This window comes from Cebus imitator, unplaced genomic scaffold, assembly GCF_001604975.1.
Source record: "Cebus imitator isolate Cc_AM_T3 unplaced genomic scaffold, Cebus_imitator-1.0 Scaffold299, whole genome shotgun sequence".
Taxonomy (NCBI): Eukaryota; Metazoa; Chordata; class Mammalia; order Primates; family Cebidae; genus Cebus; species Cebus imitator.
Window position 1 is genome coordinate 2,361,444 of NW_016107614.1, and position 20,860 is coordinate 2,382,303.

At 42.0% G+C, this 20,860-nt stretch overlaps 1 protein-coding gene across 2 annotated transcripts in view; it reads left to right on the top strand.

The window, feature by feature from the left end:
• The window catches only part of TLL2 (tolloid like 2), a 147,062-nt gene that overhangs the window by 78,715 nt on the left and 47,487 nt on the right, over positions 1-20,860 (top strand). For both annotated transcript variants that reach the window (XM_017502810.2, XM_037729361.1), the window contains 4 exons: positions 3,495-3,650; positions 7,209-7,326; positions 13,234-13,412; positions 14,373-14,478. In XM_017502810.2, the coding sequence (XP_017358299.1) occupies positions 3,495-3,650; positions 7,209-7,326; positions 13,234-13,412; positions 14,373-14,478 (559 nt within the window). The remainder of the gene's footprint in view (positions 1-3,494; positions 3,651-7,208; positions 7,327-13,233; positions 13,413-14,372; positions 14,479-20,860) is intronic.

Genomic DNA, 20,860 nt, shown 5'->3' on the forward strand with positions numbered 1-20,860 from the left:
TGCCACTGCACTCCAGCCTGGACAATAAGAACAAAACCTATCTCAGAAAAAAAAAAAAAAAAAAAAAAAAAATATATATATATATATATATATATATATATATAGCAATATTTATATCAGACAAAACAACCATTATGAATGAATGTTATTATTACAAAAAGGATCATTAATGATAAAAGAAAAAAATTATCTGGACTATTTAACAATTGTAAACTTGTATTACTTAACTAGCACGGCCTTGAACAATCTAGAGCAAAAATTAAGGATAGAGAAAATGACAGTTCATAATCTTAGTTCTGGAGGTTTTGCTTAAAGTACTTTTCTTAGTAACTGATACATTAAGAAGCCAAAAATTTTTGTAAGTAGAATATTTGAACAACACATGAAACCCATCAATTAGACATCACACATTATTATAAGAACATATGGAACATTTATAAAAATCAATCTTGTATTAGCTTACAAAGAATGCCTAAATACCAAAGAATTGATACTTTAGAGCAAGGGCCAGCCATCTGTGATCAGTAGACCAAATCCAACCTGCTGTTTTTGCAAATAAAGTTTTACTGGCACACAGTTATGTCCATTTATTGACATTATCTATAACTGCTTTCACACTACAATGGTAGAGTTGAGTCGCTGTAACAAATATATGATCCACAAAGCTTAAAATATTTACTATATGGCTTTTTATAGAAAAATGGCTGACCCCTGCCATGAAGAATAGATTATTAGAACACAGTGCAGTGTTAGAAATCAATAACGCACAGAGAGAGACAAATGTTTAGAAATTAAAACCCACACTTTGAAATAATTCAGAGGTCAAAGAAGAAAGTCTAAATGAAACTTAAAGAATATATCAATATCTAACTTTGAAAATGTACATTTCAAAATGTGAGATGCAGGAAAAGAAAATGTCAGAGAGAAATTTAGCCTTGAAAATGTTAATATTTATAAGAAAGATATAAAATTAATGTGCCAAGTATTCAACTCAAGAAGCTAGAAAAGGATAGCCAATTGATTTTGGACAAGAGTGCCAAGACAATTCCATGGAGAAAAACTAGTCTTTTCTACAAATGGTCCTAGGACAGCTAGATGTTTACATACCAAAGAGTGAAGTTGGAGCCCTACCTCACAACATATACAAAATTAACTAAAAATGGATCAAAGACCTAGATGTAAGAGCTAAAACTATAGAACTCTTAGAATAAAACATAGGTATAAATCTATGGTTTCTTAGATACGAAAAGCACAAGCAACAAAAGAAGATCATAGATAAATTGGACTTCATTTAAAACGTTTGTGCTTCAAAGGACGCTATCATAAATGTGAGAAGACAACCTACAGAATGGAAGAAATATTTGGAAATCATATATTTGACAAGAGCCTGTATTCAGAATATATGAAGACTAATTATAACACAACAATAAAACACAACCCAATTAAGAAATGAATAAATAATTGAATAGATATTTCTCTGAAGAAGATATACAAATGACCACCAAGTACATGTAAGAGAGGTTCAACATCATTAGTCATTGGGGAAATGAAAATCAAAACCAAAATGAGATGCTGATTCACACCATTAGGATGACTATAATAAAAATGATTGACAATCACAGGTGCTGAGGATGTGGAGATACTGGATGGAACCTGGTGCATTGCTGGTGGGAATCTAAAATGGTGCCATTGTTTTGAAAAAAGCGTCTGGTAGTTTCTCAAACGATTCAACACAGAATTACCATATGACCCAGCGATTCCACCCCTAGACATATACCCAAGAGAAATGAAAAAACTATGCCCACGAAAATGTGTACATGAATGTTCATAGAAGCATTATTCCTAACAGCCAAAAAGTGGAAATAACCTAAATGTCCCACAACTGAAGAACAGATAAACAAAATGTGGCATGTGCATACAATGGAATATTACTCAGCTGTAAAATGTAGAACTGATTCATACTACAACATAGGTGATCCTTGAAAACATGCCACGTGAAAGAAGCTAGACACAAAAGGCCACGTGTGGTGTGATTCAATCTCTAGGAAATGTCCAGAATAGGCAAATTCATAGAAACCAAGTCGATTACTGGTTGCCAAGGACTCGGGGAAGGGAGAAGTGGGGAGTGACTGTTAATGGATACAAAGTTTCTCTTTGGAGTGAAGAAAATATTGTAGAATCAGATAATGGTGGCGGTTCTACAACTTTGTTAAAATGCTAAAAGCCACTGAATGGGATTCTTTAAAAGGGTAAATATGGTATGTGAATTCTATCTCAATTTGTCTTTAAAAAAGAGAGAAAAGAAGCTAGGAAAGAAATGTCAAGATAAAACAAATGAAGGTGGAAGAAAGTAATAAAGTAAATAACATTAATGTAATAAAGAAAAATGAAAAGAATCAGCCAGGCGCGGTGGCTCACGCCTGTAATCCCAGAACTTTGGGAGGCCTAGGTGGGTGGATCACCTGAGATCAGGAGTTTGAGACCAGCCTGGCCAACATGGTGAAACCCAATCTCTACTAAAATACAAAAACTAGCACGGCTTGGTTGCGCACGCCTGTAATACCAGCTACTTGGAAGGCCAAGGGAGGAGAATTGCTTGAACCCAGGTGGCGGAGGTTGCAGTCAGTCGAAATTGTGCCACTGCAGCCTGAGCAAGAGTGAGACTCCATCTTAAAAAAATAAATAAATAAAAATTTAAAAAAAGAGTTGACAAAACCAAAACCTAGTTTTTAGGGGGAAAAGTATAAAAACTAGAGAGAAAATGCTCCAAGTAAGAATAATGAGGGATTCTAAGCAATCTGACTGAAAACAAAACCTTAAATTATCTGACTGGCGAACGCAATGCATGTGGGTTCAGTGACTGGTGTGGCTGTGTTCTGTTCCACCCACCTACCTCTGCCATTGCAGGGGGCCTAATGTGTGGACTCAGAACCTTCCATCGACCTTCCTTGTGTTTCCCACATTCCTGTCCTATGGGTCCAGATGCCAAGAGTTCGGAGTTTTATGAGGCTCTGCTTTTTCCAGGATTTTTCTTATAAAGAATTTTTCAAGTGTCACAGACTGGTCCACTCTCCTTGCTGTACTGGCCGAATTATTTCAAAATTTGCAACACTGACCGTATTAGATCAAGGCAAGGGACTGACCCAGTTCATTCCCCAAATGCTTGCAGCTCTGCGCAGAAAGCACACCCTAACCTCAGCCCCACCGAAAAAGTTGTGAGCTATCCCGGCCCTGTTGATTCTGTGGCCCCATGTGACCTCTCCCAAGGCCTCAGACAAGCCAAACCACTCCCGTCATAGCCCGGGACGTTTACTACAGGTACTCTTCCCCCACCTGGAAAACTACCACCCAGGGTTTCCAAGTCCTGAACTGATGAAATAGTCCCTTTAGAGCATGTTTTAACATGCCCCTTTTGGATTGGATAATAAAACCTTAGCCATAATTCACAGGAGGAATCAGAGGGCAAAGTCAATAGTAACCCGACTATCTTGCAGATGGCCCAGAGAATTCCACTCTCCCGCACAGCCCTGGGACCTCACATGCCGCAGCTGAGACCATCTCCCCGCGGGTCCGCAGAGCCACAACCTCAAGGACAGAGAGGATATGGCCGGGAGGAGTCATCCCCTACGTCATTGGAGGGAACTTCACTGGTCAGTAGCCGCAGACAAGGCCTGCTTTGGGACAGGGTGCTTTGTCTCCCTGGGTTGAGAGAGTCCTTCACGGGAAGGACCTGGGTGGGATGGAGCAGATGTCCGAGACCACAGCAGGCCTACAGATGGTGTCCGCCTCGTGCCGGCAAGGCCTGGGCCACCAGTCCTGTTGGGGCTGTGTCCTCAAAGTTGGTTACCTTCCTCCCGATACTTCACGTGGAGAGTGACCTGGAAGGACCTTGAAGGATAAGCAGGGTTTGCATGATGACTGAGGACAAGCCCTCCGAGTAAAGAAAGTCCATGAGCAACTGCACGTGGTTGGCTTGCCTGTCCTCTGCCTGGATGAGTGTCCTGGACTCCGAGGTCCCCTGCCACCAACCACAGGCATTGTTCCACCCAGTGACCAAAGGGACCAGTGGACATGGCTTGACTCCCTGGGTCCAAATCTCAGCTCCAGCATTTGCCAGGAAGATGCCCTGGGGAAATTAATTGGCCTCTCTGTGCCTCAGTTCCCTCTTCTTTAAATGGGGATGATACTCTCTTCTACCCCTCTGCTTGTTTTGAGAATTAAATGGATTACTATAGATAAAGGGCTTAGAGTAGTGCCTGGCACACAGTAATTAGTATTTATCTGTTACTAATATTATCTTTAAAATATGTGAATCATTCCCGGCTTCCCATTGCCACTAGAATGAAGGTCCTCCCTTGAATACCCCACCATCCCTCTCCTGCCTGGTCTTTGACCCTCTCTCCCCATCTCCCATCCTTCATCTCTACGCTCTGGCCTCACCAGCCACGTGCCCATCCCCGGACATGTGCACCTCATAGGCCCCTGCGCACTCACACTTGAACTTGCCTTGGTTGCCGTTTCCCCAGGTATTTGCATGGCTGTCTTCTTCTCATTTGAGGCTTACGTCAAGGGACACATCACAGGAAGGCCTTTCCCTCTTTCCCCCGCCAGTGCCTCCCTGTCCCAGACCCTGCTGTATAACCTTCACAGCACTTAACCATGACCTGAACTCACTTTACTTCTATTTCTGTTTCATTTATTTTTGTCTCTGCCTAAGCTCTGTGGGAGCAGCAGTCTTTTTTCTGTCTCATTTCCTCTTCAGTGTCTCCAATACCTAGACCAGGGCCTGGCACATCCCAGGCAGGTAGCAAATATGCCCACTGCATACCTGCGGCCAATGTCAGTGGAACGCCGGTGGGACGAGTCACACCGAGAGACTTTCCAGGCTCTCAGTGCCACTTACAAGTCCTTCCCCTCCCTGTGGCTCTGTGACCTCTACTCTGAGAGGTGGCTGCCAAAGGCACATTCCCTGAGGATTTGCCGAAGCCACTGAGAACACTGATGAGTCAGTTGGGGAAGTGTGAAGACCTCAGCAGTAGGGCAGCAGAATTCCCAAATTCCCGCAGTTCCCTTTTGCCCCTGCAGCATTAACACATGGCGTCCTGGTGCCAGGTGCTTCTTGAGGGACTGGTGGAAAAAGATGACTGAGATTTCATCCTGCCCTCAAGGAGGTCTGTTCTCAGAGCAGAGAAAGACGTGGGCCTAAAGAAAAAAAGTAAATGATAAACTGCTCCGAACTTTTCCTCATTGGGATCCTGTGTTCTTTCAGATCTGGTGTGCTTTTCTGACCAAAGATTTATATTACTTTCATGAAAATGAACTAATTTTACATGTAAGAATTTTGTTGACACAAGTATTTCATGTTATTATGTAATTAGTAGGATTGCTATTTTTTGAGTGATTGAGCTATAAACAATTTGAACCAAAAATGTCAGGATGTCAGAAAACAAAAATGGACAGCTAAGTTATCCTATTTTTGTTGTTGTTGTTTGTTTTGTTGTTGTTGTTTGTCCTTTCTTGTTTTGAGACAGGGTCTCACTCTGTGGCCCAGGCTGGAGTGCGGTGGCATGATCGCAGCTCTCTGCAGCCTCAGCTTTCCAGGCTCAAGTGATCCTCTCACCTCAGCCTCCTGAGTAGCTGAGACTACAGGCGCGTGCCACCATGCCCAGCTAATCTGTTTCTCTTAATTGTTTGTAGAGACAGGTTTCACCATGTTGCCCAGCCTGGTCTCAAACTCCTGAGCTTACGCAATCCACCTGCCCCGGCCTTCGAAAGTGCTAGGATTACAGGCATGAATCACCATGCCCAGCTGTTATTCTTTATTCTGTGTGAATGTTTTGGGGACAACAATATGATACCATACCCACATCATCTAGATGGTGATGGGAGCCTCCCCCAGTGCTGTTGTGCTCATCCATTTTTGTTGCCCTCAAGGAATACCTGAGGCTGGGTAGTTTATAAGGAAAAGAAGTTTATTTTGGCTCACGGTCCTGCAGGCTGTCTCAGAAGCAGCATCTGTTCGTGGTGAGGCCTCAGGAAGCTTGCAATCATACTGGAAGAAAACGGGGAGCCAGAACATCGCACGGCAGGAGGGAGCCAGAGAGAGGTGGGGGAGGTGCCACACGCTTTTAAACAACCAAATCTCACATGAACTCAGAGTGAGAGCTCAGTCACCAAGGGGATGGCACCAAGCCCTTCTTGAGGGACCCACCCCAATGACCCAAACACCTCCCACCGGGCCAACCTCCAACACTGGGGATTATATGTCAAAATGAGATTTGAAGGGGACAAAGATCCAAGTGATGTCAGCTGTTTGACTTTGTAATTTTTGTTTTGTTTTGCAATGAGGGCCCTGTAGAACTCCAACCTCCAACTCCCACCATTCTTCATATTTCCCAGACAACTATTTTTTTCTAGATCCTTCTCTTTGCTTCTTTAAACAGTCTTCCTTCTGTCAGATTGATAGATTTTGAAAAGAACTGACTATATGTAACTATCAGCCTGGAGTTTTATTATTCAGCAAATTTCCACTCAAGGAAACACAAAGACGGGTTCAGAGAAGGTATGAAGTTCGCCTATTTTCAAAGGCCTGGAAGAAAAATTAGGCTCAAGGATTCCCCACAAGATACTGAAACCCCGTGCAGAAGTACACAGATGTATATGCAAATCAAAATTTTAGAAGGCACGGGTATACCCTCCGACAGGTCTAAAAGAAAATGAGTGGTGAAGTGCAGTGCTGGTGAGCTGAGTTGACTGCCCCCTACTTCAAAAGCCTGAAGTTTCCAAATTGAATAACCTCGATAAGGCTTTGTAAAAGTTTAGAAAATACTTTCAATACAAAGGAAAATTTGGGAAGCCCAGGAAGATCTATTTTTACCCTCCCTTCTAATCTACAGACTCCTACTCTCTAGGTTTTGGCAACTCAGTAAAGTTCTGTTGTGTTTTTAGCAAGGGAAATCCTGATTCCTGGAAATTCCTGGAGTATTTCTATTCTGGGTCATCAGAACAAACTTTTTTTTTTTAGATTTGAAAATATTTAATTGACAAAAATTGTATATATTCAAGGTATACAACATGATGATTTGGTATATTATGTCGTGCTCTCCAGCCTGGGGGATAAGAGGGAGACTTCATCTCAAAAAAAAAAAAAGCATCTAAGGAAAGTATGGACCCATTGTTGAAGTTGAGTGCTTGCCCTGTTGTTTCAGGAAGCCAGAGGGCCATTTTTAAGCAGGCCATGAGACACTGGGAGAAGCACACATGTGTGACCTTCATAGAAAGGACCGACGAGGAAAGCTTTATTGTATTCAGTTACAGAACCTGTGGGTAAGTAAGCAAAAGTGAGCCCACCTCTGTAGAATCAGTCGGATGGCTCATGAGTCTTGAATTTTCTCTGCAAACTGAAGTATTTCCAATGAGCTATTATTTAGAGGAGTCCAGGGTTTGCTAGAAACTTTTTGCGCTTGGTGAAATTACAACCCAGTGGCAAAGCAGGTGGGTTAAGAGGAAGATTCCAGGAAACTCCAAGAAGGCCGGGGGTCCTACCACTAGGAGAGCAACAGGAGGAACTGGTGGTGTGTCACGTGAAGACTTAAGGCAGTGGCTCTTAACCTCTTAAGGTTGCTGTCCCCATTTAGAATCTGATGAAGCAGTGGGCTTTCCTTCTTCAAGAATAGATGTATATGTAGGCAAAATTTTGCATTTAATTTGAGGGACTCTACAGGTTTACAGACTTCCTGCAGAAAACATAATGTATAATGAAATGACTGGCTTATGACTAAAGTTATCTGTTATGTCAATAAATATGTGTGATAGACTTTCCTACTGAAAGAAGAAGGTTTTCATGTTGGATCAAAAACCCAAACCTGGCCAGGCACGGTGGCTCACGCCTGTAATCCCAGCACTTTGGGAGGCCAAGGCGGGTGGATCACCTGAGGTCAGGAGTTGGAGACCAGCCTCCAGCCTGACCAACATAGTGAAACCTGGTCTCTACTAAAAATACAAAATTAGCCAGGCGTGGCGGTGCATGCCTGTAATCCCAGCTACTCAGGAGGCTGAGGCAGGAGAATTGCTTGAACCCAGGAGGTGGAGGTTACAGTGAGCCGAGATCACACCATTGCACTCCAGCCTGGGCAACAAGAGCAAAACTCCATCTGAAAAAAAAATAAAAGACATCTATATGTTCTATACATAAGATAATTACTGAAGAAAACAACCTAGGGAGGTTTAAAAGTAAAAGGAAAGAAGCCATACAGGTAAATGCTAACAGAAAGAAAGCTGGGATCACAATTTTAGTCCTAGACTAGGATTTCATTGTTTTGTTGTTTTTGTTTTTAAAGTCAGAAAATATTAAACAAAACAAAAGCTGAGATGCTTTATAATGAGAAAGGATACAAGTGTTGGTGAGACTATAACTGTCATAAATCTTCATGCACCAAATAGCATAGCATTAAGAGTCATAAAACAAGCCCCAGGGAATTCAGGGGGAAATTGATAGAAACACCCAGCAGCAGGAGACTCAATTCATTTTTGTCAGCCCAAGTAAATCAGCGTCATGTTGACCAAAAAATAAATAGAGATTCACAGAGGATTTGAAAAATATAGTTAATAGAGCTGATTCTGTAGGTCTAGCAGATTCCATAACCTCATGCCACACTTTTTTTTAGTTGCTCACTGAAGGATTATAAACCTTGACCATCTATTAAGCATTAAGAACATGTTAAAAGGCAGAAATAGCACTTAGATATTTTCTAATTGTGAAGCAGTGAAACTGAACATAACATAACAAAAATAGAATAAACATTATCTGATAAAAGTTCTCCCATGCTTCCTTTTATGGCTCTTAGATCATAAAAACAGCAAGATTAAAGTTGCAGAATGTCTAGATAATGAAAGCCCTATGGTTCAAAATAAAAGAGATATAGCTAAAGCTATGTGCAGATGAAAACCTACAGCCTTAAATATCCACATCACCAGTTGACAACGGTGACAATGAAATATTTAATTCAAAAAGGCTAGCAAAAATAGATGCTTAAACCCCACCACCATCACCACAAGAAAATAAACCTAAGGAGAGCACAAGGAAACAGATAAGGTGAACATTATAGGGCTAACAAATTCTAGAGTCAATTATTTGAATAAACAGACAAAATAATAGATATACCACTTGTTGGTTTAACTGAGACAAAATGTGATCACACAGAAATACATAAAAGTAGAAATGAAAATGAGAGAAATAGCCACAGATTCAGCAGAATCATTAAGGAGTAGTTTGCAAAACTCTAGGGCAAAAAGTGTGAAAATGTGGATAAAGCGAAAGTCTTCAAGGTAAATATAAAGTACTGGTACAGATCAAGAACTCTGAATGAAGTTGAAGAACGGAGGGAAACAGCCATCTCCCCCAAAGCACTGGACCCAGAGTTTCACAGTTGAATTCTTTCAAAACTTCAAAAACAAATTATTCTGGTATACTTAAACTTTTTAGAGCGTAGAGGAAGATGAACACTTCCAAATTACTTCTGAGTAGCTGTTATGGCATTGCTATCTTGAAATGAAAAGGATCACATCAAATAAATAGAGACAGAAAGAAAGGAAAACATGATAAAAAAATAAGAAAGAAAAAATTATAGACTAATCTCACATGTGAATAGCTATGCAAAATCCTAAATAAAATGTTAGCACATAGAATTCAACAGCAAAAGAAAAGAAGAGTAGGCTGCCAAATATATTTATCTAGGGAATACAAGATTAGTTCAACATTAGTAAATCTCTTCCCATAATTGGTTGGTGAAAGGAGAGAAGCTGTGTTCATATCTCAATAAATGCTAAAAGGCACCTGTACAATACAACATGCAATTTTTGTTTTTAAAAAGTAACCAAGGTAGCACAGAAATAGATGTCAAGGATAGATTCTTGCATTACATATATATATATATATATATATATATATATATATATATGAAATAAGCATAAATAAGCATAAATATACATTTATACAAATAACTTACAACGAAAAGCCAACATCATGTTTATCGATTAAGCATTTAATTTTAGTTAAAATCAGGAACAAATTTAAGATGTTTAGGGTTACCACAGTTATTTAGCATTGTTTTGGAAATACTAATTAATATAAATTAGATGAGAGAAAGAAAAAAACACTGTGAGTATTGGCAGGAACAAGGCAATATTAGCACTGATGGGAGGTAATGTGATTGTGTGCCTAGAAAACCCAGAATATCAATTGAAAAACTGGTAGAAACACAAGGAAACTCTATTCAGTGACTGACCACAAATTAATTAATTAACAAAAATAGGTGACTGCTTTTCTTTATACATGAAATAGTTTGATACACTTTTATGATGAGAAAAAATCACAATGTTAATAGAAACATAATAGATACTATATTTAAGATTAAATGTAAATGTGCCAGACTATAGGAAGAAAATGTTAAAACTCCCAGGAACCAACAGTAAAAATAGAAAGCATATTGCTTCCTGGTATAAGAATACTCAACATAGTAAAGATGTCAGAACTCCTTAAAATAAGCTGCAAATTCATGCCTTTCTGATTTAAACACCAATATTTATAGATATGTACGTACATGTGTATGTATGCGTAAATATTTTTAGAACTTGAACAAATGATACTAGAGTTTATCTGGAGGAGCAACCATGTAGAAATAACTAGAGAGAGAGAGAGAACTGTAATGACAGAGGTAGATATCTAATGATCTAACGGAACATTTAAAATATTAAAATGCAAAAGGAAGATAATAGCAAAACAGTTTGGAACTTAAGGGAAAAATAGATATATGGAAAAAAGGGTCCAAAACGAATATACCTATACACAAATTTGGGTAAAATTTTAAACGAATGGGAGAAAGATCAATTAGTCAATTGGGATATTCCAACATTGGGATAATTTAGATAGCTCTCTGTGGAAAAAAAAAAAAAGCTGAACTCCTACCTCACTTCTTATACCAAAAACTATTCTAGCTAGATCGAAGATGTAAGTATTAAAAAAAAGGAAATGAAAGAAAAATCCAAAAGAGTATAAGAAGGAAACAAGAGTAGATTGTATTTATAATCTTGAAATATGGGTGACCTTTCTAAGCAGCACATAAGAAAATGAGGACATTTTATAATACTAACATTAAAAACTTTTATATGGCAAAAAGAAAACAATACATAAACAAAAACAAAGTCAAATGAGAAATAACAAAGTGAGCAAAATACTTGCAACACTCTTGACTACAAGTTTCCCTAATTTACAAAGGGTTCTTAAACATCGATCATAAAAAAATGGACAACCCAAAAGAAAACAGGGGTAAGAGGTGATCACATAGTTCACAGGAAAAACAAACAAATGTCACACAAAATATGTGAAAAACTATCCAGCCTCAATGCAGTGAAATACCATTTTTTACCTATCCAATTGGCAAAAATAGTTTGATAAAACCAGTGTTGGCCGGAATGTGGGGAAATAGGACTTAAACTTTTTTTTAAGCTTTTGTGGGTACATAATAGGTGTATATATTTGTGGGGTACCCGAGATGTTTTGACACAGGCATGCAATATGAAATAATCACTTCATGGAGAATGTGGTATCCATCCCCTCAAGCATTTATCCTTTGTGTTACAAACAATCCAATTACACTCTTTTAGTTATTTTTAAGTGTACAATTAAGTTATTATTGACTATAGTCACCCTGTTTCGTGATCAAATAGTATATCTTATTTATGGTTTCATTTTTTTGTACTCATTTTTTTTAACCATCTCCACCTTCCCCACCAGTCCCCTACTACCCTTCCAGCCTGTAGTAACCATCCTTCTAGTCTGTATCTGCATGAGTTCAGTTGCTTTAATTTTCATCTCCCACAAATGAGTGAGAACATCTGACGTTTGTCTTTCTGTGCCTGGCTTATTTCACGTAACATAATGGTCTCCAGTTCCATTCCTATGGTTGCAAATGACAGATCTCATTCTTTTTATGGCTGAATAGTACTTCATTGTGTGTAGGCACCACATTTTCTTTGTCCATTCATCTGCTGATGGACACTTAGGTTGCTTCCAAATCTTAGCTGTGAACAGTGCTGCAACAAATGAGAGAGTGCAGATATCTCTTCGATAGACTGATTTCTTTTAGGTAAACAGAAAGGGTCTTTTAATATATTATTGGTGAATATATAAACAGACAACATTTTGGGAGTACAATTTGACAGTATTTATCAAAATCTCAAATGCACATATACTCTTATCCATTCATCCCATTGGTAGAAATTTACCCTGCCACTTCTTTGTTTCATTTGTTGTTTTTGTTTGTTTGTTTTGCTGGTCACCCTCTCCCCTGAGGCCTTGTTAAAATAGCAAAAACTGGAGTTAGAGCCTAGATGTACATTAAGACTGATGAAATAAATTTTAGTATTACAAAAATGTATATAAATATTATTTGAAAAAAATGACTGGGCCCGGAAAGGAGTTATCTCTAAGCCTCCTCTGACGATGACACCAAGTTGCATGCACGATAGACACTCATCTGCCTCCGTCCCCTGTCTCTTCTCCTTTTCATTAAAAATGGCCCAGCAAGGACTCCAGCACCTTGTGGATAGAGGGGTTGGTTATGGTATGCACTTTATTTCAGGAAGAGAGGCAATATATTTCTTCAGGTTTTCAGGAAGACCCATAACCACAAAAAGGTCAAGAACCATTTTTGGAGGGAATTTCTGCACTGAGTCATTGGGAGGAATTCAGACAATGAGAGTACTTTCACCTCTGAAATTCTGTTTCTTTTTTTTCTCTTTGGAGATGGAGTTTTTGCCCTTGTTGCCCAGGTTGGAGGGCAGTGATACGATCTTGGCTCACTGCAACCTCTGCTTCCCGGGTTCAAGCAGTTCTTCTGCCTCAACCTCCCAAGTAGCTGGGATTACTTACAGGCATACACTACACACACCTGGCCAATTTTTTTGTATTTTCAGTAAAAACAGGGTTTTACCACATTGGCCAGGCTGGTCTCGAGCTCCTGCCCTCAGGTGATCTGCCTGACTCAGCCTCCCAAAGTTCTGGAATTACAGGTGTAAACCACCACACCTGGCCTGAAATTGTTTCTTTTACATGCACACACACACACACACACACAGACACACACACACACACACACAGACTGGGAGGGGGACTTGCCTCTTGCTCTTGATGTCTTCTGACCTGCTGACCTGGGTATTCCCACAATTGTCCAGCTGTTGTTCCTATGTTGGGCGCCGAGGAGGAGGCCCACAGGCCATATCCATTGGGAAGAACTGTGACAAGTTTGGCATTGTGGCTCACGAGCTAGGCCATGTGGTTGGGTTCTGGCATGAACACACCCGGCCAGACAGAGACCAACATGTCACCATCATCAGGGAAAACATCCAGCCAGGTAAGGAGGCCTGTGTGGAGTTGAGAAGGTGGCATCCTCAGGGCCAGGAGGGAGGAGGGAAGGAGAGGGCTGGCCGGGAGCTGAGCTATGCTAATGCTAAATATGGAGCAATGACCCTGTTGTGCAGGCCCTTGTCACCAGTATGACCACTGTCCATCTGTGGCTTCCTGGGAGGTCACCTGCCATAGCTTGTAGGTTGGAGCAGAAGCAAAATGATTTTCCATATTTTAAAGGACAATGAAATCTAACTCCATTTCCTGAAAGGAACACAGTCGACCAGAACACTATTGCGGCATCAGAGCTGATAAGCCAAAAAAAAGAGTTCTCCTGGCTGCTTTTATGAGTCATTTTTACTGACTTAGGCAACATATTTTTTGAAACTGAAATACACTTAGGACATGAACACACGTAAAAACAGTGTTTCTGCCTAGAAACATTCTGCCCCAAGGCAGATAAACTGTCTAGATTTTTTAAAAATACTTCCTTATATCAAATAATTTTATATAGAAGTTCATATTGAACATGAAAGTAGCTAGTTGAAGAATATGATTGCTTTACAAATGCTTTAGAGAATCTGAATTGTGAGCTATTTAGGATTGAACTTAACTCTCTGATTCATTTTTTTGTTTATTTCTTCAAATTTCCAGATTAGAGTTTTTTATTTTTATTTTTTTGTGGGGGGCAAGCAAATTGATAACTAATCTGTCTGCAAACTTAAAGTGTTTTGAGTGGCATTTGGGGATGGGTCTTGGGTGGTGGGATTGGGAGAACACAGGGCTTGCTGGAAGTTTCAAACTTCCAATTATTAAAAACAACAAGAACCACTACAAAACCTGTTATTTGACTGACTGGGCCAAGAGAGCCCTGGGAAGTTGCTATGGGCCCTCCTTCTCCTTCCTCTGCCTCCTTTCAGGTGCCCGACTTGGTTTTCAAAGGCCTTAACAGAGTGTTGTGTCACAGGTCAGGAGTATAATTTCTTAAAAATGGAAGCTGGGGAAGTGAGCTCTCTGGGAGAGACATACGACTTTGACAGCATCATGCACTACGCCCGGAACACCTTCTCAAGGTCGGAATCTATACTTATGCCTCGTCTGTGTTTTACTGTGCCTGTGCAGGCTTGGGTCGGATTCCTGGAGGTCTGTGGAGAGTGGGTCTCTGCATGCTCCTAGCACGGCTGGCCTGTCTGTCCTTGAAAAACAGTGGCCTCTGGGCTGCAGTGAAATATAATCTAATCAGGTTCCCGTTAATAAGATTGAATCCCATTGTGAAGCTGGCATTCCATCATGCCCTAATGTCACAAGCAGCAAACTGGAAAAGGGAAATTATCGAGAGGTTGGCTGGGATAATAACTTAGAGGCTCTGTGTAAAATTTCCAGTGGGTCTGGGGAGTCTTTTGTAGAAGCATGGTGGCACTCAGCAGTTCTCCTAGCAGAGGTTTGGTTTATTGAAAACTAGGCAGTGTCGGGGCTGGGAGGGCTGCACATCGATTCATTTTAGAGGTGAAGACAATGAGGCTCCAGCCAGCTCTCAGACGCACAGGTAGCTGAGGACTGGAATGAGAGCAAAAACCCAGGTTCCGACCTGCATGTCACAGAGGATGGAAGCTGCGTATTCAAGTAGGGCTGGGTGTTTTATTTATGGCCGGCATGGGCAGGGTCTGTTCTGATGAGCTGTTCTGATGTGCTTGCCCAGCAGACATTAGAGCTTTTCAGTATTGTCCCTGCTTCTAGACCGTGGAAGTGCTTTGTGTGTAGAAGTTTTTCCTTACTTGTCCCAGTTTTATAGGTCTTTCTACCCTTAGTTAAAGGAGATACACAGAACAAGTTTTGTCTCTCTTGGTACTTTCTCTTCAATCTCCTGTTAAAACCAGATGTTTGCTTGCTTGTTTGTTTATTTCATCATTCCCCCAAAAGGATCTGTGGTGACTTCCAATATACACATGGGATAACAAAGATAAATGAAATAGGTGAGAAAACTGGGGGAAAGGAGGAGGGAAAAATAAGGCTAGAAAGCTAAGTTGAGGCCCAGAATAAGTTTAGTGCTCAGAGTATATGCTATGAGGGTAGGTACACTTGGTTGGGGTTGGCAGCAAATCCTACCCTGTGTTTCCTAGTAGTCACAGCAAAGAGGGAAATAATCCATTCCATGAGTCTCCATGTCCATAAAGAAGAAAGGAAACCATTTGCTCAGAAAATATATGGCTCTTGGACGTGAAAGGGAAACTGCCAATAGCTCCTTGGTTCTTAAGTGAGGCTGCTGAAAGCATCCTGTTGATGAATTTGTTATAGGATTGTGGGAGAAATCCTCTAAATCTTAGCATGCCGAGTTCTCAGGGGGCACTGTTCCTGTGGCCACACAGCTGCTTCAGTCATGATCTCTATCCTGCACCCAGATGTGAGCTCTGATGGGTGGAGTTATGTTGAAGCTGACATCTTCGACAGCACTTAGGAGTGGCGTGAAATTAAGCCTTCCTGCCCTCTTTGCCCATCTTCTGGCTCCTTTCCAAAGATACTAGAAGAAACATGGTGTGATGAAGAGACAACCGAACTCAGAACCAGAAGCCAGTTCTAGTCCTAGTCCTAGCTCTCCTGTGACTCTTGCCTTTGAGGGAGGCAGACAGTAATTAGGGGCAGCTGTGTGATGGTTAAATCTCCACCTCCACGGGCCTTCGTTTCCTTGTGAGAGGGTTGGACTAGATGTTCTCTGAGCCCCTTCCAGCTCCAACCTTTCATGTAGCAATTTCTCAATCTCAGATGCAGATGGGTAAGGGATTGACAGATATGATCTCATTCACTGCCATACAGGAAATCGGAAGCTGGAAGGGCCTCCTCTTCCCGATTAGGAAACTGAGACATTGAGGGATCCACCCTGAGGCTGTGTGCAGGGAATCTCAGGAAGCCAGTGCAGTGTGCAAACTATCCAGGGGGTGTGATGCTTGGGTCTTGGGGTGGGCTGATTCACCTGTTTGGGAAATGGTGCAGGGAATACCCAAGGGCCCACACCATCATCCAGGAGTTAACAGGCTGCTACTAGACACCAAGCGTCAATTTTGTCAGAGAATCTATGTCAAGTTGGCCCAAGGGAGAAGCTTATGCCTTGGGTCTTATTTCTGTAGCTGCCATAACTCTTCATATTGCTTTTTAATTTATCTATTAATAATTATTAGTTTGTCTATTCATATTTGTCTGTTGCATTCCCTTCTCTGGCAGTAGACTGAGATCCTTGAGAAAAGAGACTATCTCATTCTCTTCTAGTCCCCAGCACCCAACATGGTGTCTGGCACCTAGTAGGCATTCAATAGATATTTGCTAAATGGATAAATTAATGAATGAGTTCAAAGGGGTCAAGGTACCTGCAATGTTGGGGAATAGGTGAGGGTAGAAATGTCCATTATGCTCATTCTTTCCATGTGCTTACCAATGCAACGGTCACTTTATTAAGGAGAATCTGTAAGTCTATACCATGCAGGGCATTTGTGGGTTGTAGGAGCTGCACTGCCTTCTCCTGCCAGCTCTGTGCCAGGCATTGCACAAGCTCCAGAGCCAGAGGCCAGGACAGGATGCAGGCAGAGGATCTTCCAGCACCAGCACTTCTTTGCTTGTCTTTCTTTTTAAAATATATATATATTTCTAAGATCACTAACTCATAATGCCATGCCTTCTGTCCCACAGAAATGGATAACCATTTCTAACGCTATTGTCAGTGTGAACCATCAGCACAGACAGGTAGAAATCCATGGGCCAAACCCATGAAATAAAAATTTCTCATCAAAAGACCCAGAAGCTCTGGGAGGGAGATCAGCAAGAGCAGCACGTGGAGGGTGGGTGGCTGGCAGCAGAGCAGCTCCCCAAGGGCAGGCAGCCCCTCCTGCTACTGTCTGCAGAGTAGTTGACCCCAAGCTTAGTGACTTAAAACAGCAGCTTATTACTTTTCATGATTCTGTGGGTTAGCCAGGCTTCTTCTCTGGTCTTTCCTGGGATCACCCACAGCAACAGTCATCTGACAGCTCAGCTGGGCTGGGGAGTCCAGGATGACCCGTCACACGCCTGGCACATGGTGCTGCCTGTTCATGCCCCTCAGTTCTCTTCAGGAGTCCCTTGGTCCTTCATGTGGCTTCTCATCCTCCAGTAGGCTAGACCAGGCTTTTCATTGCATGGGGACTCAGAGTTCCAAGAGGGCAAGCGGGGAAACCACAAGCGTCTTAAGGCCCCAGCTCTGGAACTTGCATGACATCACTTCTGCCACATTTTATTGGTCAAAGCAAGTCACAAGGCCAGCCCCAGACTCAAGTGAGTGAAGGAATAGACTCTGCCTCTTATGAGGAGGTATTTTAGCTTCAGGTTGCAGTAGGATATGGCCATTAGAAGGAGTGACTTTTTATTTTAACAATCTGCCACTGCCACCTTCTCTCCTCTGCCCCAGAGTTCAGAATGGTTTCAGCAAATCTGTTTTGTTGCAGATGGATAACTGCATTGTCCTTTCTGCCAACTTTTTGCACGGATTTTCAGAAAACAATTTTGTTCAGTGGGTTTTTACTGGGGGCTTTTCTGTTGGCATTTTGTCAATAGTTTACCCATTCCCAACACCATGTCTTTACTCCTGGTCACAAAGACCCTGCAGCTGGCCAGTACCTCATCTTGGATTCTGCAAATGAGCAGAATAGAGCCTGTAGAACATATGCTTATTTTGGGGAGGCGGGCAAATGCTGTGCCCTGCTGATGGGAAACTCAATCTTTGTGTCTCTTTACGATTGAGCTGTCTCCTTCCAACTTTATTCCCTCTAGTTTATTGCAGTTCTTCTCCCCTCCCCCTTGGTTGGACCCAGGCTGTGGGGAGCGGTCTCTTTGGAGGTTTTGCTGGGCAAAGGTCCAGGAGATGAGGAGACAGTTCTCTTGTACAGGGGCCTCTTTGTTTCAGAACTCAAAGCTGACAGTTTTATTCCCTGAGGCATCTGCTGAACTCTGTCTTAGTTTAGCAGAATGTCAATGCTAAGAGTTGTCCTACATGAAAGAGGGGAGGAACGTCACCACTGTGGTTTACACAGGGGATGGCTCTTGTAGTAAACATCTTCCAGAGCTGGCAGCTCTTGCTGGCAAGGGAGGACGTCCAGCAGCAAAGAGCAGTCTGAGTGTGAGCCAGTGTTGTCCCTGATGTTTTGGTTTTTGAAGTCGGCAATGTTCTTAGCTCTATAATTAAATGCATCGTAAGGCCTACTGTTCATTGGGCAGCGGGAAACACTGGCTGGAAGGAGGAGGATTCCAGAGGTGAGCTCCCGGCCTGCGTCTTCATGCCTAGCTCTGTGCCCCGGGAAAGTCACCAGCTCTGCAGGCTCAGTCTTCTCCCTTGTAGAGTGAGAGCTCTCGTGATCGTGGCACCTGACTGCTAGGGTGTTATGAAGACGAAATGAGATGGTGCAGGGAGAGTGCCCAGTGCAGGGCCTGGCACATCAGAAAGTCCTATGAACGATGAGTGAGTGCAAGAACGTGGTTTCTATACAGCAGGTCCACTGGCGAAGTCGTCTACACGATGCGGCCAGGCAGCGTGGGGTACCTAGAGACTGTGGTGACCCTTGTGCTTGCGCTGTAGAATTCCCGTCTGCAAGGGAACTAAGAAAATAATCACAAAACGACATCTTTCATTAGGGCAGCAGTGCCTGTTTTTGGAGTAGCTGATGATTGAATTTTGGATTTTCCACGGGGTTATCACTTGTGGTTTAAAATGTGGTAAAGTCAGTGAGGGAGGCCAAGGATTCCACTTAAGTTTCTCTATGGGAGTCCAGACCCAGGGATGAGGCAGGTCAGGGGTTACATGTTGGGTACAGAGATGCTAAAAAGGAAATCAGCAGATGATCTAGATTCCCAGGTGCTAAGGTTGGAAAGTGAGCTTGAAATCTGATTTAGAAAAAAAAAAAGTCTATAGAGAAACAAAGATGACAAAGTGATGTAACCAGGAGAAACGAGAGGTAATAGGTATTTTCTAAGGTGGTGCAGAATTTAGGGAAACAGAAACAGTGCCTGAAAGAGACAGAGAGAGAGAGAGAGAGAGAGAGAGCGAGGGGTGCACAGCTAATAGCTAGGTGACACATGTACATCTTTGCATTCCGCTTTGGATGTAAATCACTATTTTGCAAAGTTTTTTGAAGACAGTGCCTTATCCTGGTTGCGTAATTTAATTCAAGATACATTTTTCGAGGCCTGCTATGCTGTAGTTTCTAAGGACAGAGATAAAACACCCAGTCTCTCTGCTTGAGGAACTTACTTTTAGCAAAGAAGACAAATACCACCACTCTTTAAATAAGACAATACAGTATGATAAGAAGAGGCTACACAAATGACTGAGACCCAGAGCAGGAGATGATAAACTCCAGATGGGAAGAGTAGAAAAGGCCTGGGGAAGACTTTTAATAGAGAAAGGCGTCCGATGGGGTTTTGGAGAATGAATAGGAGTTTGTGAGTAGACCAAAAAATACAGGGCATGGGCAGCCTAGGGAGAAGATGGCATGTATGAGGGCATATTTGGGGCCTACAAGGAGCTTAGTGTTGCTTAAAATAATGAGTCAGACTGCAGAGGAAGGTGGAAGTCAGCGAGCAAACAATCTAGAGATCCAAGTGGTGACTAGAAGTTGGTGAAGGGCTCTAAGCAAAGGAGGCACATGCCTCCCCTTGCATTTTTGGGATGGTTCCATTGCAGCATTGTGGCCAAGGAGAGCAGAAGAGTAGAAGTGGCTGTGTCTACATGGAGGGAAGCCAGTTAAGAAGCTACTGGAAAGAGTTCAGGAAGAGGCTGCTGATCACTTGAGCTATGGCAATGGTCTGGGAACAAGGAGCAGGGAGTGGGTTCAACGGGTGCAAAGAAGGTGTAGTGGACAAGACCTGACTCCTGGTTTGGTAGGAGAATGTGAGGGAGAGGGAGGAGCTGAGAATGACTTCAGATTTGGGCTCAGGAGACACAAGGATCAAGGAGTGAGCAGGAGAAGGATGGAACTGTGATCAATTTGGCACATATATATATATATATATATATATATATACTTGCACTTTAGGTTCTGGGGTACATGTGCAGATCATGCAGGATTGTTGCATAGGTACCTACATGGCAATGTGGTTTGCTGCCTCCATCCCCCCATCACCTATATCTGGCATTTCTCCCCATGTTATGCCTCCCCAACCTCCCTATCCCCTGCTGTCCCTCCCCTATTCCCCCGCAACAGACCCCAGTGTGTGATGCTCCCCTCCCTGTGTCTATGTGTTCTCATTGTTCAACACCCACCTATGAGTGAGAACATGCGGTGTTTGATTTTCTGTTCTTGTGTCAGTTTACCGAGAACGATGGTTTCCAAATTCATCCATGTCCCTACAAAGGACACAAACACATCATTTTTTATGGCTGCATAGTATTCTGTGGTGTATATGTGCCACATTTTCCTTGTCTGGTCTGATCAATTTGGT